The following is a 26,378-nucleotide window of genomic DNA, read 5'->3' as shown; positions in this document are numbered from 1 at the left end:
ACAGCTTTACCTAAAATCCACTTGTCTATCTATTCTGGGGTGTGGTTGAGGACATGTTCAGTATTTGACTCAGTGATTCTTTATTGAGGACCAGGACCCATGGAAGAAATTTCTCTCATATCTCATTAATAGGAATTGCTGTGTGTTTCCTGAACCACTGGTTTGGGTATGTTTTTGGGCATAATGTATCATATAGTGTTTCCCTCTGTACTGCCCACTAGAAGGTCAGAATCTTGTCTGCAACAGGTTTACATGGCTTTATTATATGGGTTTTATGTACAACTTCTTCATCTTTATTTTAATCTTTTTTTTCACCCTAATTTCCTTGGTTATTTTCTGTCTGCTTGTATTGTATATATTTTTATAAGATATATCATTTTTTTTTAATGAGGTGGAATATAAATACATTTTAAAATAGAAACTACCAGGGTGCCTGGACGGCTCAGTTGATTAAGCATCTGACTCTTGATTTCGGCTCAGGTCATGATCTCACAGTTCACGGATTAGAGCCCCGCATTGGGCTCTGTGCTAACAGCGGGGACTGACATGGGATTCTCTGTCTCCCTCTGTCTCTGCCCCTCCCCTGCTTATGCCCCCCACCCAAAGTAAAATAAGTAAGCTTAAAAAAAAATAAAATAGAAACTACTGATTATAGCTGTTCATGTGGCAAATATTAAGCACCTACTTTTGCCAATGGCCTTGATGAAAACGTATTTCCTGCATTATTTATGTGTATATAGTAGAAACTGAATGGGTTTAAAGGAGAATGCAATCACTGCGATTGCCACAGTGGCTCCTGGAAGGATGTGGAAAAAGTGAAGAATTTCTCAGGGGTCCTCATGAACCCATTATCCATCTGTTTTGGAGCCTGGTCAAGCTGAGCCTGTGCAGTCAAAGCTAGAGTGTCATGCTTTCAGGGGCACAGTCCTTATGGCTTGGGGCTCTTTATTCCTTCACTCACCACAGTTTACAAGTGTAAACTGTACAAAGCAAAAAGAGAAAAATAGCACCGTAAGCACCATAGAAATGACTAGAGTCTATGTTCTTGAAGTTTTTATTTTAGAATTTCAGAAGTGCAGCAAATCATTTTAATATTCACAGTTTGCTCAATATAAACAATAAATTATAAAAATGCCCAGTTATAAATAATGCACATATTTCTAGTATTAACTCTCAGGAATTGTAAGGATTTATGTCAGCTAGACATAACTCAGGGAAAATTCTCTTTCCTGGTCCTTTTCAAATAATTTTCTCCTTTTGGCGTTTTCCTTTAGGGAAATAAATTCTTTATTATCTACCTCAAGTGGTCTAGTTTTTTTAAAAATACAAGATAAAATACAATATTCTTAGCTCATCTCACTCCGCTACCCTTTGGAGACAGCTCAGAGATGGCAGAGTCACTAATCTGGACTTTTAACCAGACACAGGAGAAAGGTGGGTTTGCTAGTGGAGGGATAAGCATCGTAAAATGATCCCTGAAGCCAAATAGACTTTCTAAAACATTTTGTCATTTGGGGTTATCTTTGCCTCATCCACTCACTCTGAAAAACACAAAGTTGAATGTAATTACTATTTCCATTACACTGTTATGAAGATTAGAGGATACTAAGCTTTTTTCCTTCAGAACAAATCTCACGTTCCCAGCTTCTCATACCCGAGGCAGATGTTAGGATACAGATGAAATGCATGGATTATGATGGAATAGGTCCATAATGCAGCAAAAATTCTGTGACTCCTGAACATACCTAAATGTGAATCTCTTGCCCTTTTAAAGTAGACTGTCATGTATCAAAAACAAAGAATAGGAAACAGAATTCTGCTAGCTGAAATTAACTCTAAAGACAAAAATAGCAGAGTACCAGTATCTTTACTTCAAGTATTTCTAACATGCTTTCTGTTTCTTACCTTGCACAGCTGAACTATTTCCCTATATAACTGAAAGGTGCCATGTTCAGTGAAGCTCACAAAATTGTAGTTTTGATTTAGTGACAGATGAGCCTGACTGGCACTTTCAAAATTATCAACTTCAAATAAGCACGCTTTATAATTTGGAAATAGACCCTTATGGGCTCTTTCCCTGTCAAGAAATGTAACAGCTTATTTTTATGTATGTCTGTGTTTCCCAAAGGATGACATCAGGAAACTGGGCAAGCTGTTGATGCATGGTTCTTTCAGTGTCTGGACAGTTCACAAGGATCGTTATAAAATGAAGGATTTTATTCGATTTAAGCCCAGCCAGAGGCAAATCTATCTTTTTGAAAGAGGAATCGTGTTCTGTAAGATACGAATGGAGCCCAGTGACCAGGGCCTATCTCCTCATTACAGCTTTAAGAAATCCATGAAGGTAAAGGGGTCCTATTGCATTTGGGAATCAGCACGACCCTATGGAGAGAAATATCAATATCCTTGTTTTACAGATCAGGAAACTAAAACCTAGAAAGGAGAGGTTAACTTGCCAAATGCCACACAACAGAACTAGACTCCACATCCAGACCTTTCTAACTCCAAAGTCAAGCTGGTAATCAGTCACTGAACAGGGTCAGGGCTGGCATTGAGAAAAGAGTGCTAGGTAGAGAAAAGGGACCATATGCCAGCCTGTCTGGACAAATTAATTGGGAAAGTACCTTCCAGGCAGAGGGGTGAAAGACTTGGTGATTGAACATGGGCTGGATTTCATCTTTGACTTACCCTTCTCAACCACACATCTTTGCATACAAGCGTTGACAATATCCTGGCTCTGGAGGTGTAGGACCCACGTCTACACCAAGCATCATCTCTCGCCTGTGTAGGAAATATTTCATAGCTGGTGAGGAGACCCCCCTCCCCCCCCCCACACACATGCATGTGTGCAACACACACACATTTGTGCTTTTGTGATTAAAGTTGCTAGTTGTTCATAGTAGCTTTTGTTATTTATGTTTCTTAGTGGAGACTAATTCAGTTACTATTATATACAGATTTGTGAAATACTTAGGTGTTAAAGGAGAGATGATCTCTTTGCTTAAAGGTTGAGGAGTCCATGAAAAGATACAGTCTGTGTTGTCCCCTGAAACAGAGAAGAGAGATGACACTGTGTGTTTTATGCTCCTTGGGGCCATTAACAGACAACAACAAAACATGTGAAAGGAAGATAGAAGAAGAGAACTACCAAGGGTAGAAAGAACTAGAGTGGCTGACGGGGACAGTTTAAAAATCAGACAACAGTGGTACAGCAGTTTTTCTTCTTTCTTTACAATAGCTGAAGACACTTTCAGTTCGCCAGCTTGGAAGGGGGAGCAACAGAAAGTTTGAAGTTGCCAACCGAAATGGACTTGAGAAATACATCCTGCAGGTAAAGCTCATGCCTTCCTCACAGGTGTCTGCTACTCTTTCCTTATTGTGTTCCCTGACTTGGCAAGTGTTTTCTATCTCATTATTCTAAAGGTCATCCAGAAAATAAAAACCCTGTCCAATTAATGTTCCATGTGATCTGATACTCAGAGTGTCTTCTTATCTGCAATTGCAGGCAACTTCAAAGGAAATCAGAGATTGTTGGTTTTCAGAAATAAGTAAATTACTAATGGAACAGCAAAACAATATTAAAGGTAAGGTTACCCCTGCTGACTTTAGTCTGCAGAGATACTGATTCTAATTTTGTGGTGGGTGTGCACACTGGGGATATTGTTAAAGAAAATGGTTTGCCAGGAAAATAACTGTGGCCACATTTTCATCGCAGCTGGAAGCAACTATGCTTGCTTTAAGTTGTGTGGGGTTTGTATGTGTGTGTGTGTGGTTGTGTGTGGACGTGTCCCTTTCAACTGTGTTCCCCCTACATACCAAATTGTCAAGGTCAACTTTCTCAACCCCAAATCCCAAACCCACCCAAGATTATGTTATGGGGATTTAAATGGCCAGTACTACTTTCAGAAGCTGTACTGCTTTTTTTTTTTTTAAAGCTGAGATATAATTAGCATACCATAAAATGCACTCTTATTAAAGTGTATAGTTCAATGGGTTTTGATCTCTTCACAAGGTTGTGCAACCATCACCGGAACATTTTCATCACCCTCCCCAACAATAAAACCCTGTGCCCATTGGCAATCATTCCCCATCTTCCTCCTCCCCTCTGACCCTGGCAACTGTGAATCTGCTTTCTATCTCTATGGATTTTCTTCTTCTGGACATTTTACAGAAACAGAATCATATAACATGTGGCATGTTCTGTTTAGTTTCTTTCACCCAGCAAAATTTTTCCAGTGTTCATCCATATTGTAGCATGTCTCAGTACTTTATTCCTTTCCATAGCTGAGATATAGTACATTGTATGGATATAACATATGTTTATCCATTCATAAGCTGATGGATATTTTGGTTGTTTCCACTTTTTGGATAGTATGAATAATGCTGCTATGGAAACTTGTGTATAAGTTTTTGTGTGAACCTCTGGGAAAAAATACATATATATATTATACATGTATATATGTATACATGTATAATATATATAAATAATTTCTGGGCCATATGGTAACACTAACTCTATGCTAACTTTCTGAGGAATTTCCAAATTGTTTTCCAAAGCACTACTACCATTTCTTGTTTGCACCAGCAAGGTGTGAGGGTTCCATCTTCTCCCTTCTCTCACCAACATTTGTTATTGTCTTTTTATTATTACTATTATTATTATAGCCATCTCAATAAATATGGAATGGTAGCTCATTGTGGTTTTGATTTGCACTTCCCTAATGCTAGTAATATTGAGCATCTTTTCATGTGCCTATTGACTATTTAAAAAAAAAATTTTTAGGGGCACCTGGGTGGCTCAGTCGGTTAGGCGTCCGACTTCGGCTCAGGTCATGATCTCACGGTCTGTGAGTTCGAGCCCTGCGTCGGGCTCTGTGCTGATAGCCCCTTCCATGCTCATGCTCTGTCTCTCTCAAAAATAAATAAATGTTGGGGTGCCTGGGTGACTCAGTCGGTTGAGCATCCGACTTCAGCTCAGGTCGTGATCTCATGGTCTGTGAGTTCGAGCCCCGCATCGGGCTCTGTGCTGACCGCTCAGAGCCTGGAGCCTGCTTCAGATTCTGTGTCCCTGTCTTGCTCTGCTCCTCCCCCGCTCATGCTCTGTCTCTCTCTCTCTCTCTCTCTCTCTCTCTCTCTCTAAAGAATAAATAAAACATTAAAAAAATTTAAAAAAAAAATAAATGTTAATTTTTTTTTAATGTTTGTTTATTTTTGAGACAGAGAGAGACAGAGCATGAGCGGGGGAGGGGCAGAGAGAGAGACAGACACAGAATCCGAAGCAGGCTCCAGGCTCTGAGCTGTCAGCACAGAGCCCGATGCGGGGCTCAAACCCACAAACCGTGAGATCATGACCTGAGCCAACCAACTAAGCCACCCAGGCACCCCAATTTACTGGCCATTTGTATATTTTCTGTGAAGAAATGTCTATACAATGCTTATGTCCATTTTAAAATTAGATTATCTTTTTATAGTGGTTGTAAAACCTTATTTCTATATTCTGGGTACTAGACTTTTATCAGATATGTGATTTACAAATATTTTTTCACATTCTGTGGCTTGTCTTTTCGCTTTCTTGATCACTTCTTTGTTGAAGTCTAATTTATCTATTTTTTTCTTTGGTTGTTTGTGTTTTGGCGTCATATCTAAAAAATCATTGCCTAACGGCACCTGAGTAGCTTAGTTGGTTAAGCATCCAACTCCTGATTTCAGCTCTGGTCATGATCTCATGGTTTGTGTGATCGAGCCCCGCATTGTCAGTGCAGAGCCTGCTTGGGATTCTGTCTCTCCCTCTCTCTCTATCCAGCCCTCTATCTCTCAAAATAAATAAATAAACATTAAAAGAAAAAAAGAAATCATTGCCTAATCCAAGATTTATACCTGTGCTTTCTTCTAAAAATTTGTTTTTAACTCCTTGATCCATTTTGAGTTAATCTTTGAATTAGGGATCTAAGCTTATTCTTCCACATGTGTATATCCTATTGTCCCTGAACCATTTATTAAAAAGACTATTCTGTTCTTCACTGAATGGTCTGGGCACTTTTTATGGATTCAAGTGCCTTAACAATGTTTGTATTCCCCCCAAATTCATATGTTGGAACTTTACCCAATGGTAACACCCAATGGTATTAGGAAGTGAAGACTTCGGGAGGTAATTAGGAGTAGGTGAGGTTATAAGAGTGGAGCTAACATGAATAGGATTAATGCCATCATAAATGCCATGAGAGAATTTTCTTCCTATCTCTGCTCTCTGCTATGTGAGGATATAATGAGAAGTCAGCAACCTGCAACCCAGAAGAGAACCCTCACCAGAACACAACCATGTGATCTAAGATTTCCAAACCTCTAGAACTGTAAGAAATAAATTTCTGTTGTTTATAAGCCACCCAGTCTATGGTACTTTGTTATAGCAGCTTAAACTAAGACAACACCCTTGTTGAAAATCAATTGACCATCGATGCAGAATTTTTGGTTGACAGTCTTTTTCTTTAAGCACTTTGAATATGTCATGCCATTGTTTTGTGGCCTCCATAGTTTCTGATAAGAAATCAACTATTAATCTTATTTGAAAATGTCTTGCATCTGACAAGCTGCTTTTCTCTTACTACTTTCAGATTCTTTCTCTTTTGACAGTTTGATATATCTAGGTGTATCTCTTTGAATTTATATTTCTTGGAGTTTGTAGATAATTGGATGTGTAGATTAGTTTTTTCATCAAATTTGGGAAGTCTTCAGCCATTATTTCTTTAAGTATTCTTTCAGCCTCTTTGTTTTTGTCTTCTTCTGGGACTCCCATTCTGTCTATATTGGTGTGCTTGATGGTGTCCTACAGATTCTTAGTGGCTCTATAAATTCTTTTTCGTTCTTGGGGCACCTGGGTGGCTCAGATGGTTCAGTGTCAGATTTCAGCTCAGGTCATGATCTCGCGGTTCATGAGTTTGAGCCCCACCCTGGGCTCTGTGCTGACAGTTCAGAGCCTGAAGCCTACTTCAGATTCTGTTTCTCCCTCTCTCTGTGCCCCTCCCCCACTCATGCTCTGTCTCTCTCTCTCTCTCTCTCTCAAAAATAATAAACATTAAAATTTTTTTAATTAAAAAAATAACTATTACAAAAATAAAATAAAATAATAATAAAATAAATAAATTCTTTTTCATTCTTTTTCTTTCTCAAACTGGATAGTTTCAATTGATCTATATCTAAGTTCTCTCACTCTTCTGCCTGCTCAAATTTGCTATTGAGCCACTCTACTGAATTTTTCTTTTTGGTTATTATACTTTTCAACCCAGAATTTCTACTGGCTCCTTTTAAATATAATTTCTCTCTATTTATTTTCTCAATTTGATGAGTGTTTGTTCTCATACTTTCTTTTAGTTCTTTTTTTTTTTTTTTTTTTGGTTTCCTTTAATTCTTTGAACATTTTATAAATAGTTGATTTAAAGTCTTGGTCTAGGAAGTCTAATATCTTGGCTTCCTCAGGGACAGTTTCTCTTGATTGCTTTTTTTCTTTTTTCTACATATGGGCCATGATTTCTTGCTCCTTTACATGGCTTACAATTTTTCTGCTGAAAACTGGACGTTTAAAATAATATAATATGGCAATTTTAGAAACCAAAGTCATCTCTATCTCCAGTGTTTTTTGTTGGTATCATTTGTTGTTTTGTTACTGTTTGTTTAGTGATTTTTCCAGTCCTTGCCAGGAGCTCTGTGTGGATAATGGGGTACACCTTCAACACATAGACAAACAGGTGACAGTTCCACCTTAGCTTTCGCTTCCTATTTGTACAGAGCCCCAAGATCAACCAGAGATGAGAGCATAAGACCTTCTCAGATTTTTCATGAACATACATACAGACTTGGGCATGTAACATGGTCTTCCAGATTCTAAGGAATATTGGGAGCTTTTGAAAGCCACTATGGACATCTCATTCCCAAGTTTTACCTTTTAAACTTCTGATTAGCCTATTTTTGTCCCAGCTGTTATCCAGTGCCTCGGGCAGCCAACAAGTTAAACAATTGCCTCTAGTAATTTTCCACAAATATCCCCGGGGAAAAGGTTTTTCACACTGTGCAAGCTCTGAATTGGTCTAAGAAAGACAGCCTTGTAAGTAGGGTGTTCCAAAGAACTCCCAACCAAGTCGAATAATGACAGTTCTCTGGAAATGAAACTTTGATTGAACTCCAACCTCGTTCTGCCTCCTCCTATGGCTGCCAGGTTGTTAATTTTCACCATGACTGCAGGCTGTTGGTTTCCAAAGCTACCATCAAGAAGGAGGGGTTGGTTGGGAATAGGGCAGCTAAAATACCACAAAGCTCAATGTTCATACATACCAAGATACTTCCATTTTTCTTGAATAAATATTCCCCTGATTGCTGTAAGCCTTTGCTTAATTTCTAGTGTTCTGAAAGTATTGTTTCTGTTTTTGCCAGTTTTTTCCATGTTTTCATGGAGGAGACCATTTTTTAGGGTTTTTTTTTTTTTTCTCCTGAACTATTTTCACAGGTATCACTTGCTGAATGCCTTTTAATAATTAAAACTCATCTTTGAGTAGGTTTTGCTCTTTCACATTTGTTTTTTCAATTGATCCTCATAACAGCAGGGATATTTGATAGGAAAAATTCACAATAAGCTTGATCAATTGAGTTCAGATATTTCCTTCAGGTAATGTGAAGGCTAAGAAATACTAGTCTCATGTGGAAAATCTCTCTCCTATCATTTATACTGACAATGGTTGTTGTGTTTGGTAAGGAAAGTTATGTGACTATGAAAAGATAAACTTTGTCCTTAGAGACTTAGCAGGAATGCGACCATTTCACATTCTTTCTGTGTCTTCTCTGACCATTAGGTGGATAGGAAGATGCAAGGGTGAGTATGCATCACAAGATGTAGAAAAAGATAATCTAAGAAGGGTGATTGGAAAACCACCACATCAGTTTTCTGTCACAACAACCAAGTGATGTAAGTTTCTTATTTAAACTTCTGGCCTTTGCCAAGAAATAATACTACATTATGTAGTTTGTTTTAATTTATATAAAGTTAATATGGGGAAAAACTACTTTTGCTTTTGAACTATTAATACTACACTAAATATATGTTAAGGTAATTGAATATGAGAGCTCTGGAGACATAAAACAGGAAGATGTAATAACCCCAGTAGAACAAGTTACCTGTTTTCCCCAGAAGCAACATTCTAGTCACAAGATTGTACTAGAAATCATTACCATAGTTTCACAAAGGATGGTTTAGGGATAGCCTGCCTTAGAATTACTTGAAGAGCTTGTTACAAATGCAGGTATCTGGGTCCTATCCTAGAACTGTGGAATTAGGATAGCTGTGGTTAATGACTTGGAATATGCATTTTAGCTTATTAAAGTTTCTGGACAAAGGCCTTAAACTATTATTTTTTAAATGCCTTTATTGAGGTATAATTAACAAAATAAACTGCACATATTTAAAATATACATGGGGGAGAGGAAGGAAAAAAAAAAAAAAGAGGTTAGAGTGGGAGAGAGCCAAAGCATAAGAGACTGTTAAAAACTGAGAACAAACTGAGGGTTGATGGGGGGTGGGAGGGAGGGGAGGGTGGGCGATGGGTATTGAGGAGGGCACCTTTTGGGATGAGCACTGGGTGTTGTATGGAAACCAATTTGTCAATAAATTTCATATATAAAAAATAAATAAATAAATAAATAAAGTTCAAGAAAACTTGAAAAAAAAATAAAAAAATAAAATATACAATCTGTGGGGCGCCTGGGTGGCGCAGTCGGTTAAGCGTCCGACTTCAGCCAGGTCACGATCTCGCGGTCCGTGAGTTCGAGTCCCGCGTTAGGCTCTGGGCTGATGGCTCAGAGCCTGGAGCCTGTTTCTGATTCTGTGTCTCCCTCTCTCTCTGCCCCTCCCCCGTTCATGCTCTGTCTCTCTCTGTCCCAAAAATAAATAAACGTTGAAAAAAAAATATATACAATCTGATAAGTTTTGACACATGTACACACCTGTGAAAGCATCACCACAGTCAAGATAATGAACACATCTATCACCCCTACAAGATCATACCCCTTTTTATTACCTTTCTCCTGTTCTTCCCTCATCCCCCACTGCTTTCCAGGTGGTCACTGATCTTTTTATCACTAAAGATTGGTTTGAATTTTCTATCGTTTCAGAAAGAGAATCATACAGCATGTACTTTTTTTGGTCTGGTTTCTCTCACTTAGCATAATTTTTGTGTTTTTGTGTAACAGTAGTGTATTCCTTTAAGTGCTGTGTAGTATTCCATTGTTTGGATATACCCCAATTTCTTTATCCATTAACAGGTAAATGCATAAATATTTATGCATGAATGCATAAATATTTTTCTTTTTGATATGTCTGGCTAGAGGTTTATCAATTTTATTATTTTTTTCAAATAACCAGCTTCTGGTTTCATTGATCTGTTCCATTCTTTTATTTTTTTAGATTCTATATCATTTATTTCTGTTCTAATCTTTTTTATTTCCTTCTTTCTGCTGGCTTTAGGTTTCATTTGTATTTCCTTTTCTAGTTCCTTGAGGTATAAGGTTAGGTGTTTATTAGAGATTTTTCTTGCTTCTTGAGGTAGGCCTGTATTGTTATATATTTCTCTCCTAGGACCACTTTTGCTGCATCCCAAAGGTTGTGTTTTCATTTTCCTTTGTCTCCATGTATTTTTTTATTTCTTCTTTGATTTCATGGTTTATCTATTCATTGTTTAGTAACAATGTTGTTTAACCTCCATGTATTATTTGTGGTCTTTCCAGACTTTTCCTTGTAGTTGACTTCTAGTTTCACAGTGTTGTGGTCAGAAAAGGTGCATGGTATGACTTCAGTCTTTTTGTTATTTGTTGAGTCCTGTTTGTGACCTCACATGTGATCTATTCTGGAGAATGTTCCATGTGCACTTGGAAAGAGTGTATATTCTGCTGTTTTAGGATGGAATGTGCTGAATATATTTGTTAAGTCCACCTAGTCCAGTGTGTCATTCAAAGCCATTGTTTCCTTATTGATTTTCTGTTTAGATGATCTGTCCATTGATGTAAGTGGAGTGTTAAAGTCCCCTACTATTATTGTATTATTATCAATTATTTCCTTTATGTTTGTTATTATTTTATATATTTGCATGCTTCCATGTTGGATGCGTAAACATTTACAATTGTTTTATCTTCTTGTTGGATTGTCCCCTTTATTATTATATAGTGCCCTTCTTTGTCTCTTGTTACAGTCTTTGTTTTAAAGTCTAGTTTGTCCACTGTAAGTGTTGCTATTCTGGCTTTCTTTTGACATCCATTTGCATTAAAAATATTTTTCCAGACATGCACTTTTTTTTTTTTTAACGTTTATTCACCTTTGAAAGAGAGAGACAGAGCATGAGTAGGGGAGAGGCCAAAAGAGTGGGAGACACAGAATCCAAAGCAGGCTCCAGGCTCTGAGCTATCAGCACAGAGCCCGATGCGGGGCTTGAACTCACAGACTGTGAGATCATGACCTGAGCTGAAGTTGGGTATTTAACTGACTGAGCCACCCAGGTGCCCCTTTTTAAAAAAAATTTTTAATGTTTATTATTTTTGAGAGAGAGAGCATGAGTAGGGGAGGGGCAGAGAGAGAGAGGGAGACACAGAATCTGAAGCAGGCTCCGGGCTCCAAGCTGTCAGCACAAAGCCCGATGCAGGGCTTGAACCCACGAACTGTGAGATCATGACCTGAGGCGAAGTCGGATGCTTAACCGACTGAGCCACCCAGGCTCCCCTCCAACCACTCAATTTTAACCTACAGGTGTCATTAGGTCTAAAGTGAGTCTCTTGGAGGCAGCATTTAGATGGGTCTTGGTTTTTTTCTTTATCCATTCAGACACCTTATGTCTTTGATGAGGGCACTTATCCATTTACATTCATAGTAATTATTGATAGATATGTATTTATTGCCATTTTATTTCTTGTTTTGTGGTTGTTTCTGGAGATTTTCTCTGACCTTTCTCGTCTTTCTCTCTTTCATGTTTTGCTGATTTTCTTTAGTGATATATTGGGATTTATTTCTCTTTATTTTTTGCATGTTTCTTAGTGGTTTTTGATATATGGTTGCCATTAGGTTTATATAGCCTCTTCTGCAAATAGCAGTCTACTTTAAGTTGATATTTTAAGTCTATATTAAGTTGATAGTCTTTCAAATTTGAACCCATTCCCCTCCCCATGTTTTAGGTATATGTTATTATATTTTATATATTTTTCTGTGTGTGAGTTCCTTGACTGATTTTTACAGAAATATTCATTTTTACTGCCTTTGTATTTCCTGCCTTTATATTGTCACTTTTAGTATCTCTTTTCCACTCACAGAGTCTCCTTTAATATTTCTTGCAGGGCTGGTTTAGTGGTCATGAGCTCCTTTAGTTTTTGTCTGTCTGGGAAACTCTTTATCTTTCCTTCTATTCTGAATGATAGCCTTGCTGGATAGAGTATTCTTGGCTTTTTATCTTGATGAGGTCCCAATAGTTCATTTTTGCTTTTGTTTCCTTTGCCTCCAGAGACATGTTGAGTAAGAAGTTGCTGCAGCCGAGGTCAAAGAGGTTTTTGCCTGCTTTCTCCTCGAGGATTTTGATGGCTTCTGTCTTATGTTTAGGTTTTTCATCCATTTTGAGTTTATTTTTGTGTATGGTGTCAGAAAGTAGTCCAGATTCATTCTTCTGCATGTTGCTGTCCAGTTTTCTCAACACCATTTGCTTAAGAGACTATCTTTATTTCATTGGATATTCTTTCCTGCTTTGTCAAAGATTAGTTGGCCATACATTTGTGGGTCCATTTCTGGGTTCTCTATTCTGTTCCATTGATCTGAGTGTCTGTTTTTATGCCAGTACCATAGTGTCTTTATGATTACAGCCTTGTAATACATCTTGAAGTCCGGAATTGTGATGCCTCCAGACTTGGGTTTCTTTTTCAGAATTGCTTTGGCTATTTTGGGTATTATCTGGTTCCATACAAATTTTAGGATTATTTGTTCTAGCTCGGTGAAGAATGCTGATGTTATTTTGATAGGGATTGCATTAAATATATAGATTGCTCTGGGTAGTATTAACATTTTAACAATATTTGTTCCTCCATTCCATGAGCATGGAGTATTTTTCCATTTTTATTTTTGTATGTCTTCTTCAATTTCTTTATAAGCTTTTTATAGTTTTCAATGTATAGAAATTTCAGGTCTTTGGTTAGATTTATTCCTAGGTATTTTATGGTTTTTGGTTGCTTTTGTTAATTTTAATGGGAGTTCTCTGTGCCTCCTGGATCTGGATGTCTGTTTCCTTCCTCAGATTAGGGAAGTTTTCAGCTATTATTTCTTCAAATGAATTTTCTGCCCCTCTTTCTCTTCTTCTGGAACTCCTGTAATACTAATGTTATTACATTTGATGGATACACTAAATTCCCTAAGTCTATTCTCATTTTGTATAATTCTCCTTTCTCTCTTTTGTTCAGCTTTATTGCCTTCCATTAGTTTGTCTTCTAGGTCTTTAATTCATTCCTCTGATTCTTCCAGCCTACTATTCAAATTGCATCAACCATGTTTCTAATCTCATTTATTGCACTCTTCATCTCTGATTCTTTTTTAGCTCCTTTATCTCTGAGGTAAGAGTCTCACATGTCCTCTATTCTTTTCTCAAGCCCAATGAGTATCCTTATAATTGTCGCTTTAAATTCTCTATGAGGCATGTTACTTACATCTGTTTCACTTAGATCTCTGGCCGTGGCCTTATCTTGTTCTTTCATTTGTGATGAATTACTCCATCTTGGCATTTTGTCTAAGTTTCTGCCTTCTTCTGTATTCTAGAAAAGCCAGTTATGTCTCCTGCTGCTGGAAATAATGGCCTTATGAAGAAGAGGTCATGTAGTGCCCTGGGCCTGGTGCTTCAGGGAGTGCCTCCAGTGTGTGCTGCATGCACTCTACTATGTTCTGGCTGCTGTATCCCTCAGGCCAGTCATCTGCAGAGGCTCTCCTTGCTTGCTGTGAGCAGCGTTTGATCCCTGGCCTGAATGTGGCAAGCTTTAACAGAGGTGTGCTCTGGTCTGCTTGTGAAATGAGACCTGTCACCTCCTCCACTGGAACTAGGGCCCTGCAAAACTTTCTGATTGGGCAACATGGTATGGGAAGGGGTTTTTGCTGGTCTTCTGGGGGTGGGGCTTGCCACACTGGGACTGAGGCAGGAAGACTAAGAATAGTAGTGGAAGGGTAGTAGAGCACAGGGGGGGTGGGGCTTAGTGTAAGCAAGTTAGGCAGCCGTGTCAGCACTATACTGCTTCTCACAGGTGGCTCTGTTTATGCTGAGGGCCTGGAAAAGGAAATAGCCCTAACCAGCTCCTTTGTTCCCAAAGAGATGTGTCTGAATGCTGCTTCTCAAGGACAAGCTCTCAGAAGAGCAAATAATCTCCCCCATTTGTGTGCCCCAGGCACTCTCCAGATGCTTTTTCCAAGCTGTATCCCCCTGGGTTGTTTGCCTGCCTTTTCTCCAGGAATAGCTCAGTGTCCTCCAGCTCTGTCCCAGCCAAGCCTTTAAAACCGCAGGCTTTAAGCCCCATTGGTTGCAAGAACCCATGAAAATTCAGCCCCTCTCATTTTCTAAGTCAATGGCTATAGAAATGTTCTCCTTGTACATTCCCCTGTGTGCTCCTCTCTCTCTCTCTCTCTCTCTCTCTCTCTCTCTCTCTCATCCTTCTCTGTGACCATGACTGCCTCCCCTCTGCAGCAGCTACAATCTGTTTCTCCCCTAAACCATGTCTCTGCATTTGCTACCTTCTTCAGTGTGGCCTCTCAAGCCCTACTCAAGTCCTAACCCTGTGCTCCCTAGGTTGTGACAGGAATGTAAAATATAGATAAGAAGCAGAACCCCACAAACATTCTCTGGGACACATCACATGAAAGGTCAAAAACCCAGTTTCAATTAATCTAAGAAGACTGAAATCATATCAGGCATCTTTTCCAACCACAACAGTATGAAAATCAGTTACAGGAAAATACTAGAAGAAACAAAAACATGGAAGCTAAATAACATGTTACTAAACGACCAATGGGTCAATGAAGAAATCAAAGTAAAAATTAAAAAATACCTGCAGACAAATGAAAATGAAAACACTACAGTTCAAAATGTTTGCAACATAGCGAAAGCTCTTCTAAAAGGAAGTTTATAGTGGTACAGACCTACTTCAAGAAAGAAGAAAAATCTCAAATAAACAATTTAACCTCACACATAAAGGAACTAAAAAAAAATAAAACAAAGGCTAAAGTTAGTAGAAGGAAGGAAGTAATAAAAATCAGAATGGAAATAAATGAAATAGAAACTTAAAAATATAGAAAAGATCAATGAAACTAAGAGCGGGCTCTTCATAAAGTTAAACAAAACTGATGAACCTTTAACTAGGCTCAGCAAGAGAATAAGAGAGGACTCCAATAAAATCAGGAATGACAGAGCAGTTACAATTGACACCAGAGAAAAACAAAGGATTATAAGAGGTTACTATGAAAATTTATATGCCAACAAATTGGACAACCTAGAAAAAATGGATAGATTCCTAGAAATGTGGAATCTTCCAAGACTGAATCAGGAAGAAAAAGAAAATCTGAACGGACCAATTACTAGTAATGAAATTGAATCAGTAATTAAGGAAACAACAACAACAACAACAACTCCCAACAAACAAAAGTCCAGGACAAGATGGCCTCACAAGTGAATTCTACCAAACATTTAAAAAAGATTTAGTATCTATTCTTTTCAAACCATTCCAAAAAATAGAAGAGGAAGTAATGCTTCCACATTCATGCTATAAGGCCATCATTACCCTAATAGCAAAACCAAAGGTACTATAAAAAAAGAAAAGTATAGATGAACATCTCTGATGAACACAGATGCAAAAATCCTCAACAAAATATTAGCAAGCTGAATTCAAAAATACATTAAAAGGTTCATTCACCACAATCAAGTGGGATTTATTCCAGGGATACAAGGATAGTTTAATATATGTAAAGCAATCAATGTGATATACTATATTAATAAAATGAGGGATCAAAATCATACAGTCATTTCAATAGAGGCAGAAAAAGCATCTGACAACATTCAACATCCATTTATGATAAAATCTCTCAACAAGATAGGTTTAGAGGAAACATACCTCAACATAATAAAGGCCTATATGAAAAGCCCACAGTTAACATCATATTTATTGGTAAAAAACTGAGAGCTTTTCCTCTAACATTAGGAACAAGACAAGGATGTCCATTCTCACCATTTTTATTTAACATAATACTGGAGATCCTAGCCATAGCAATCAGACAAGAAAAAGAAATAAAAGGCATCCAAATTGATAAGCAAGAAGTAAAATTTTCACTATTTGCAAATGACATGATACTATACATAGAAAACCCTAAAGACTCCACCAAAGAACCTATTAGAAGTAATAAATGAATTCAGTAAAGTCATAGTATACAAAATCAATATACAGAAATCTGTTTTGTTTCTATACACTACTAATGATATAGCAGACAGGGAAATTAAAAATTAAAAGTCCCATTTATAATTGCATAAAATAAAATAATAAAATAAAAGTATTAAATACCTAGGAATAAATTTAACCAAAGATGAAAGACCTGTACTTCAAAAACTGTAAGACATTGATGAAAGAAATAAGAGATGACACAAATAAATAGAAAAATATACTATGCTTGAAAGAACAAATATTGTTAAAATGTCCATACTATCCAAAGCAATCTACAGATTCAATGCAATCCCAATCAAAATACCAATAGTGTTTTTCACAAAACTAGAACAAAATATTTTTTTATAAAAAATTTTTAAAGTTTATTTATTTATTAAGAGGCGGGGGGGAGCAGATAGAGAGGAAAATACAGAATCCCAAGCAGGCTCCATGCTGTCAGCACAGAGCCCAGCATGGGGCTTAAACCCACAAACTGTGAGATCACAACCTAAGCTGAAACCAAGAGTCAAAGTCTTAACCGACTGCGCCACCATGGTGCCTCTAGAACAAAAATCTTCTAATTTGAATGGAACCACAAAAGACCCCCGAATAGCCAGAACAATACTGAGAAAGAAGAACAAAGCTGGAGGTATCACAATCCCAGATTTCAATATATACTATAAATCTATAGTAACCAAAAGAGTATGGTACTTGCACAAAAATAGACATAGATCAGTGGAACACAAATGATAGCCCAGAAATAAACCCATGTGGGTTTTTTTTTAATGTTTATTTATTTTTTAGAGAGAGGGGGAGGAAAAGAGGATCTGGAGTGGCTCTGTACTGACAGCACAGAGCCCAATGTGGGGCTTGAACTCACAAACCGTGACATCATGACCTAAGCCGAAGTCAGACACTCAACTGACTGAGCCATCCAGGTACCACAAACCCATGCTTATATGGTTAACTAATCTATAAGAAAGGAGGCAAGAACATATAATGGGAGAAAGACAGTTTCCCCCATAAATTGTGTTGGGAAAGCTGGACAGCTATATTCAATAGAATTAAACTGGGCCACTTTCTTATACCATACACAAAAATAAACTCAAAATGGATTAAAGACCTAAGTGTAAGACCCTAAACCACAAAACTCCTAAAACAGACAGTACCTCTTGGAAATCAACCTTAGCAATATTTTTCTGGGTAAATCTCCCAAGCCAAGGAAGCAAGAGCAAAAGTGTAAGCTATTGGGACTACATCAAACTAAAAAGCTTTTACACTTTTTAGTGTAAAAGGAAAGGAAAAAAGGAAAAAAAGGAAACCAAAAAGGCAAACCAAACCATCAGCAAACCAAAAAGGCAACCTGCTGAAAGGGAGAAAACATTTGCAAATGATACATACAATAAGGCATAAATATCCAAAATAAATAAGGAACTCCCATAATCCAATGCCAAAAAACACAAATAGTCTGATTAAAAAATGAACAGAGGACCTGAATAGACATTTTTCCAAAGAAGACATACAGCTGGCCAATGGACACATGAAAAGATGCTCACCATCACTCATCATCAGGGAAATACAAATCAAAACCACAAAGAGTATCACCTCACACCTGTCAGAATGGCTACTATCAAAAAGACAAGAAATAACAAATGTTGCTGAGGATGTGAAGAAAAGGGAACCCTCAAGCATTGTTGGTGGGGATGTTAATTGGTGCAGCCACTATGGAAAAGAGTATGAAGATTCATTTAAAAACTAAAAATAAAAGTGCCATACTATCTAGTGATTCCACTTCTGGGTATTTACCCAAAGAAAACGGAAACACCAAATCACAAACATTTTCCAGGGTGCCTCTGGAGACAGCCAGGAGGAAGGGGCAGTACAGACTCAGAAGGGATTTCAGAAAGGTGCTCCTTATCCCCATCTATGCCTGCCCACTCAAAAACGTTCTCCTGGGGGCGCCTGGGTGGCGCAGTCGGTTAAGCGTCCGACTTCAGCCAGGTCACGATCTCGCGGTCCGTGAGTTCGAGCCCCGCGTCAGGCTCTGGGCTGATGGCTCGGAGCCTGGAGCCTGTTTCCGATTCTGTGTCTCCCTCTCTCTCTGCCCCTCCCCCGTTCATGCTCTGTCTCTCTCTGTCCCAAAAATAAATAAACGTTGAAAAAAAAAAAATTTAAAAAAAAAAAAAAAACGTTCTCCATCTGTAACTCCTCGCGCTGTGCAAGGCACTCAGGAAGTACCTAATAAGTGATTGTTGAATGAACCTGTAATCCAGTTCAGGTACAGTGCCTGCTTAGTTTTCCTAGGCTCCTTTGGCTTGATCCTAATGGAGGCACCCAGGCCCTCAGTCAAAAAGATGATAGAGGTGAGAGGGGGTGAGGACTGTGCTAGACAGAGCAAGTACTCTACTACAGCATCTAATAGGCTCTATTATAATTTTATGGTGTGTTTAACTTTTTCTTCCCATTAGACCACGAATTCCTCTAGAGAATGAAGGTTGTCTTATTAGTTTTAACTTCCCTTAGGCCTCATATTATATAAAGGCCTAGCACTCATAGGTGCTCAGTAAATGTTTAGCAAATAAACAAATAAAAGAACTCATTGAATAATCACATCAGGCTGGCAAACCACTCTGCAAGCAGAGTCAGGGGTGATGAGGTTTAGCTCAGGACACATCTCATGCATCTCAGACCTCCAGAGCCTAGCAAGTGTTGAGCTAATCTAACCCAAAAGAATTACTATAATAGTTGGCATTTCAGGACAGGGAAGAGAGGAGGAGGGAGCTATAGCAAGCCCATGAAACAGCTTTTACGAGGATGAAAGGGGATTCCTCCTCCTCACCTCTCCCACTTTAAGACTTGTAGCCAGGGGCACCTGGCTGGCTCAGTTGATAGAGCATGCAACTCCTGACCTAGGGGTCATAAGTTTGAGCCCCATGTTGGGTGTAGAGATTACTTAAAAATAAAATCTTAAAAAAAAAAAAGACTTGCAGCCAGTTTGAAGTTAATTATATAATCCAGCAAATGGTGTCCACTGAACATTCCCTTGTTGACTGTCATGCCCAGAGCCAAGGCAGGTCCTAGACTATGGTGAAGGAGGAGGATGAAGCAGGTCCTTGAAACTTTAGGAGAACCCGAGTGAGCCAGCACCACTCCAACAGGCATAGGGAGGAATGCATGTGCCATTCTTTCCAATGGTTCAACATTCGTGTATATTTCTCTAAAGAAAAGGCAATGGAATGGGATTTGTTCCCTGGATTGAAAATATGGAAACAGCTACCAGCAGTTAGGAAGACCCAGTCCCCAGCACAGATGGGATTAAAGGTAGGACCCAGTGGGATAGTGGGGGAGTAATGGGGGATACCAGCTCTTTAGAAGCTGAGGAAGACATTGCCTGATTCTCAGCCCCTTCCTTAATTATGTGAGTGAGAAGAAAGATATAAAATTGGTTTTCTGCTATTCATTTGTGTGGCTCTAATTAGGCCAGAATTAACAAGAAGGGCAAATGTTTCACATCTAATGTGACTCCCACTTTGGAAAAGCTGCCCTTTTAAGGAAATGATTGTAGGGATAAGAGATTGCCAGTATGTCTCTGCTTGGGAATAAAGACACTGGGTCATGGCAACTTTATTTCTTGCTGTGTCCAGGATTTATGGATTTCACCTCCTCTCAGAGCTTTTCCAGGGAAAGGTTAGGAACACTTGATCCAGGTGCTTCCCCACAAGGCTTCAGCCCTGATTTCTTTGTGTGTCGGTTTTCTGGTGGCTAAAATTGGGTATGGGATCAAAAAGAACAAGTATGGAAGCATTTTATATTCTAATGACATAATAGATTATGGTTTACAGGGCTCTGAATGTGCTGTGTTTGTTGCCATCTTTTCTGTCCTTGCCTGTTTAAATTGAAGATAACCTTTTCCAATAGACCTTCTACTTTATGCTGTTACCACTGCCCATAATTCAAGTCTTGATTTAGTATTTGAGACTCCAGTTTGGGACTATTATGTAATTAATTTCATGGGACATGAAGTATGTATTTAGGCCTACAGTTTATTTAGAAAAGGCATCTGGAAGGAATTTTAGCACAAAATACATTTACTGAGTACCTACAAAGTACAAAAGTCATTGAAGAAATATACACAGACCCCACACCCCAACTCAGGGGCAAAGCTAATTAATGTTATGCTTATTGGTCAGACTTCTAGACTCTTGGATGCTAATGAGCATGAAATGGCAAATTAACAGGAAGATGGTCACATAATAAGTAATTGGATGTGCAGTCTTGGTCAACAAATATTGGTGGCAATGCCTTTAATAAAGCAGTGATTCTCAATTAGGGTATATATGTGAGTTATAATATTTTATATTTGGGGGGGGTGCCTGGGTGGCTCAGTCTTGATTTCGGCTCAAGTCATGATCTCACAGTTCTGTGAGTTTGAGCCCCACATTAGACTCTGTGCTGACAGTGCAGAGCCTGCTTGGGATTCTGTTTCCCTCTCTTTCTCTCTCTCTCTGCCCCTCCCCTACTCTCTCTCTCTCTCTCTCTCTCTCTCTCTCTCAAAAAAAATAAATAAATAAACTTTTTTAAAAAAATCTTTTAAAAAATAAAATTTTATATTTGGAAAATACAAAATGACCTTGCTTTCTTCTTAGTACAGACCAGGAAAAGTTAGGCTTGAGAAAAATCTTGGCTGGTGAGAGTTTATAGAATATAGTGCCTAAATTTGCTTTTCACAATAAGACCTATCTCTCTATAGAATATAGTAAAATCTCTGGGAGGTATGAAATTTTTATGTTTTGTTTTCCATGGAGATTTTATAATGGCTTGTGAAAAACTTTTTTAAAAAAGATAAAATCAGGGACGCCTGGGTGACTCAGTCGCTTAAGTGTCTGACTTCAGCTTAGGTCATGATCTCACAGTATGTGGATCTGAGCCCCACATTGGGCTCTGTGCTGATGGTGCAGAGCCTGCTTGGATCTCTGTCTCCCTCTCTCTCTGCCCCTCCCCTGCTCATGCATGTTCTCTCTCTCTGAAAAATAAACATTAAAAAAATTTTTTTAAGGATAAGATAAAATCAGATTTTCATCTAAATAATTAGCTTTATCCCCCAATACTGTCTCTGATCAAGTTACATCATGACTTTCTTTTCCATTTTGAAAAGCTAAAATGAAGGAAAACCCCTGGTAATGGACTGTCCTTTCAGCTGGGGCCCTACAGATGAGTAAAATGTGTGTTGAGAATTCCATTCTAGGTTATTTAACAGGTGACTCTTCAGATTATCAAGGACTATTAGAAAATTGACCTTATCCAGCCTTATCTAGTCCTGAAGTATGTTTTGTTTCTTGAAGCATTTAACTCCCTTTTTAATGTCCCAAGATTCTCTCTCTCTCTTTTTTTAATGTTTATTTTTCAGAGAAATAGAGAGACAAAGCATGAGTGGGGGAGGGGCAGAGAGAGAGGGAGATACAGAATCTGAAGCAGGCTCCAGACTCTGAGATGTCAACACACAGCCTGATGTGGGGCTTGAACTCATGGACCACGAGATCATGACCTGAGCCTGAGTCAGACGCCCAATGAACTGAGCCACCCAGGCACCCCATGTGCCAATATTCTCTTAAAGAGACTGTTAAAAGACTCTTTGCTTGAAGACGTTGGTATACAATCGTCAACAGTGGCATAATCTATAAATTTATAGATATGACTACTTGATAAGTTATAACTCCCTCACCTAAAACATAAGGATGTGGATTGTCCCGGTGCCTTTCTGTTTTTTCTTCTGTCTATTCTGCTAATTCCAAGTGATCAGACTCAAAGGTATGAGATAAGCAGAAGAATGGATAACATTTAGTTAAGTGCGCCTTCGTCTAGACTTGGTTGTAGGCTGTTTGTGTGTGTGTGTGTGTGTGTGTGTGTGTGCATGCTCACAGTTCAATGCTAGGAAAGCAGGCTGGCTTCAGGAGTCAGGGAGATAACAAGGGAATAACCATTATGTCCTGTGAACTTTGACAACTTTTTCACAAGTTAGTTTCACAAAAACCAGTCAGCTCTTCAGAAGACTGGCTGACACCTCAAAGCAAAACATAACAAAACAAACCCAGAAACCAAAAAGCAAAACTCAAGAGTTACAGTGTGAAAAGTAGTATATAGTACACTGAAAATACCAAATGCTGGTGATGGTACAAAGCACCAGGAACTCTCATTCTCTGCTGGTGACAATGCAAAATGGTAGTTTGAGAGTTTCTTACAAAAGCTAAAAATAGTTTTACCATACAGACCAACAATCATATTCTGTGGTATTTACCCAAATGAGTTGCAAACTGTGATATATCCATACAATGGGAAATTATTCAGAAATAAAAAGAAATGAGCTGGGGCGCCTGGGTGGCTCAGTCAGTTAAGCAGCCGACTTCGGCTCAGGTCATGATCTCACGGTCCGTGAGTTCGAGCCCTGAGTCAGGCTCTGTGCTGACAGCTCAGAGCCTGGAGCCTGTTTCAGATTCTGTGTCTCCCTCTCTCTGACCCTCCCCCGTTCATGTTCTGTCTCTCTCTGTCTCAAAAATAAATCAACGTTTAAAAAATTAAAAAAAAAAAAAGAGCTATCAAGCCACAAAAAGACATGAGGAAATTTAAGTGCATATTGCTAAGTGAAAGAATCCAGTTTGAAGATACATATTGTATGATTCCAACTATTTGACACTCTGGAGAAAACAAAACTATATAGAGACAGTAAAAAGATCAGTGGTTACCAGGGATTTGGGGAAGAGGGGATGAACAGGTTGAGCACAAAATTTTAGGGCCAGTGAAACTACTCTGTATATTATAATGGCAGACACATGACATTGCGCTTTTGTCAAAACCCACAGAACTATCCAACACAAAGAGTAAACCCTGATGTAACCTGTGGACTTTAGTTAATAATAATGTATCAGTATAGGTTCACTAATTGTAACAAATGTTCCACACTAATGTAACATGTTAATAATAGGAGATACTATGTAGAGAGTGAGTGTAGAGAGGTTATATGGGAACTCTATTTTCTGCTCAATTTTTCTGTAAACCTAAAACTGCTCTAAAGTCTATTCATTTTTTAATTAAAAAAATCACACACAGTAATGTAATAGAGGCTGTTGACACCTTGCCCACATCCTTTTTACCAGGTGTGTGTACCCACTGTCCAGCCCTCAGCTGACCAGAGCTGTCTAGCCAGGAAATGCCTGAGAGGTTATGGCCTCCCACAGGGGCAGTTTATAGCCAGCCAATGACTAACTGATTCAAGGTACAAAAACCAGCCCTTCTGCCTCAAAGGAGACACATGTAGCACCATCTATGCTCCAGGGGTTCCTAGGAGATCAGGCTGATGCTAGACTTGAGCTGAGCCCACATCTGTGCCTGGCGTCTTCCCTGCCCTGGCTTCTGCCCTCAGTGCTCTTACAGGTTTCCTCTGGAATCCCTTTCTCCACAACTCTCTTGTGCAATCCGCTTCTGAGAAACCTAAGACACTACCAGCAGAGGTCCTAGAAAGGAAGGATGGGATTCTGGCATTAATAGGTCACTTGCCAGCCTGATGGCAGAGGACTCCATCTCTGTTGGTGGGTGGACTGTTGAAAGCCCTGGTCCCTGGTTTGTGGTAGCAGTTCAGTGGCTAAGATCTTCACCTGCGGTGACACCTGGGGTCAGATATAGGTGGACAGGGATGTACCAGTTGGTGCGATGTCTCTAGTATTTGGGAAGTTTGGGGGAAATATTAAGTATCAGGAGCATAGAAGTGGGAGGCTATTGCTAAGCACCACTGATGCACTGAAGAGAGTGAAGAGAGTGACAGGATCAGATTAACCACCAGTTTAAAGCCCAATATGAGAATGAACCTCCTTGCCAGCGTTCAGGCCCTCATCTTCTACAGCATGGCTGTGTGTGGGAGAAGGATGAATTCTCAGCCCAGGCAATCTGCTACCTAATCATTTTGGGCTCCTAGTGCTAGTAGATGAGCAAGCAAGTCAGGTCCTGGTAGGGAAAATGTGGGACTCTAAAACTTGTGATGAGGATATCTAGGTATATGCCCCTTGTCCCCCTGGGCTGGTGTAAGTGTCCCACCCCCCCCCCCCCGTTGGGAATCAGACCCTTCTTACCCCCAAGATTATGTAGAAGTTGCAGATGAGACATACAAGGCGATGCTTACCCTTCCTTCTCAGGATGCATCCCCACCTTCCTTCCAGGTTAATGATTAGCATCTAATTATAACATGACCTGACTGGGGAAGAGGCACAAGACCCATAGACTTAAGCTCAAAATGTGAGGATCTTTGTATCATTTTCATACCTACTAGAGAATATCAGTTGCAGAAAAGGTGCCAGACAATTACACCGCCTGGATGACTTGGCCAGCAGGTATCAGCCGCCCAGCACCTGCAAGGTGGGCTCATAAGTAGAGAGAAGCCTTTGCAGCAGAGTCAGAAGCTATGCATGGGCCCAGCAGCATGGGCTCCTTGTCATCAAGACTGATGTAGCTCCTGCCACTGTCGACTGTCCAGCCGGCCAGCACAGATTGACGCTGAGCTCCCAGATGGATATTATCCAACTATATATACTATAAAGTTATTCCATAACTTTGCTTAGAATGGAGAGACTCAGCTGTGGGCATATGATCACAGGACCGACCTACTGGTCCTACCCCATTTATTTTTATTTTTTTATTTTTTTTAATTTTTTTTCAACGTTTATTTATTTTGGGGACAGAGAGAGACAGAGCATGAACGGGGGAGGGGCAGAGAGAGAGGGAGACACAGAATCGGAAACAGGCTTCAGGCTCTGAGCCATCAGCCCAGAGCCTGACGCAGGGCTCGAACTCACGGACCGCGAGGTCGTGACCTGGCTGAAGTCGTATGCTTAACCAACTGCGCCACCCAGGTGCCCTGGTCCTACCCCATTTAGAAGCTGCCAGCCAGATAGAGCCATGGAATAGCCTCTTGAAGGCAAGGATGAGCAACGGTTTGTTTAAGCATGACACTGCAGGGTCAGGGTGCTAATCTTCAGGATGCAGTATGCACCTTAAACCAATGGCCATTTTATGGCACTGTGCCTCAATAGGCAGAATATATGAAATCTGGGAGCCAGGAGGTCAAATGAGTTGTGCCCTTATCATTATCATGCTCTAGTGACTTGCACAAGGTATTTGTCCTCATCTCTGCAACTTTAGTCTCAGTGAGTCTCAAGGCCTATTCCCAAGGCAGGGAATCTCCACCAGGGGACATAGTAAGAGTCCTACTTAACTTTAATGTGCGCCACCTACTGCTGCAATTGGTCCTTAGGTTGTACTTTTGTCATCCTCTCCTTCCCACTCATTCTACATACCCCTTCCTTCTCCTCTTCTGCTGGTTGCATGCACAGTGGGTGTCCCAGACTCTTGTCTGACTATTGTTCTTTTACTCACTCACTTAGAGTTACAGCTGGGTGTGGAAGTATTGGAGGATGTCCCAGTGGATCACCTAAGCACCAGACACATTCCTCTCTGCCTGTTAGACAGCCTGATCTCCTAATGATGATTAGGGCCAATTGTTTCCTCCAGTGCAAGCCTGAGGGGTGGAATGCTAGGACTCCTCATGCTAGTAGTGGTAAGGCCTGGACAGGGCAAGGCAGGGAGGTGGGAACCTCTTAGAACCTAAGCAATTTCAAGGTGAGACAGTCACAAAATAGAGGAGTCTGCTTTTTCTGGTGCTATTGGCTAACATAAAGGAGCTAAGCTCCAACAGTATTTTACTAGCCAGAATCACACGGAAATTTTTGAATTCTGAATTCTATTTTATCCCTGATTTTCTGAGTCCTGGACATTGAAAGATATGTAAAATGAGAATAACCATTGTGCCACAAAGGTAACAGAGGTAAAGTCTGTCTGCTAGCCCTTAGCCATAGGCCCCTGTGCAGACCTAACTGTGA

General features: G+C 39.4%; 1 protein-coding gene across 1 annotated transcript in view; it reads left to right on the top strand.

Moving 5' to 3' along the window:
• MCF2L2 (MCF.2 cell line derived transforming sequence-like 2) overlaps positions 1 to 26,378 on the top strand; it is a 260,479-nt gene that overhangs the window by 227,883 nt on the left and 6,218 nt on the right. Inside the window, exons 23-25 of the mRNA XM_030330026.1 lie at positions 2,129 to 2,344; positions 3,239 to 3,331; positions 3,506 to 3,584. Of these exons, the coding sequence (XP_030185886.1) occupies positions 2,129 to 2,344; positions 3,239 to 3,331; positions 3,506 to 3,584 (388 nt within the window). The remainder of the gene's footprint in view (positions 1 to 2,128; positions 2,345 to 3,238; positions 3,332 to 3,505; positions 3,585 to 26,378) is intronic.

The sequence above is a fragment of the Lynx canadensis genome, chromosome C2 (assembly GCF_007474595.2).
Source record: "Lynx canadensis isolate LIC74 chromosome C2, mLynCan4.pri.v2, whole genome shotgun sequence".
In the NCBI taxonomy this organism is placed as follows: domain Eukaryota; kingdom Metazoa; phylum Chordata; class Mammalia; order Carnivora; family Felidae; genus Lynx; species Lynx canadensis.
This window is presented reverse-complemented; position numbering and strand designations above follow the sequence as displayed.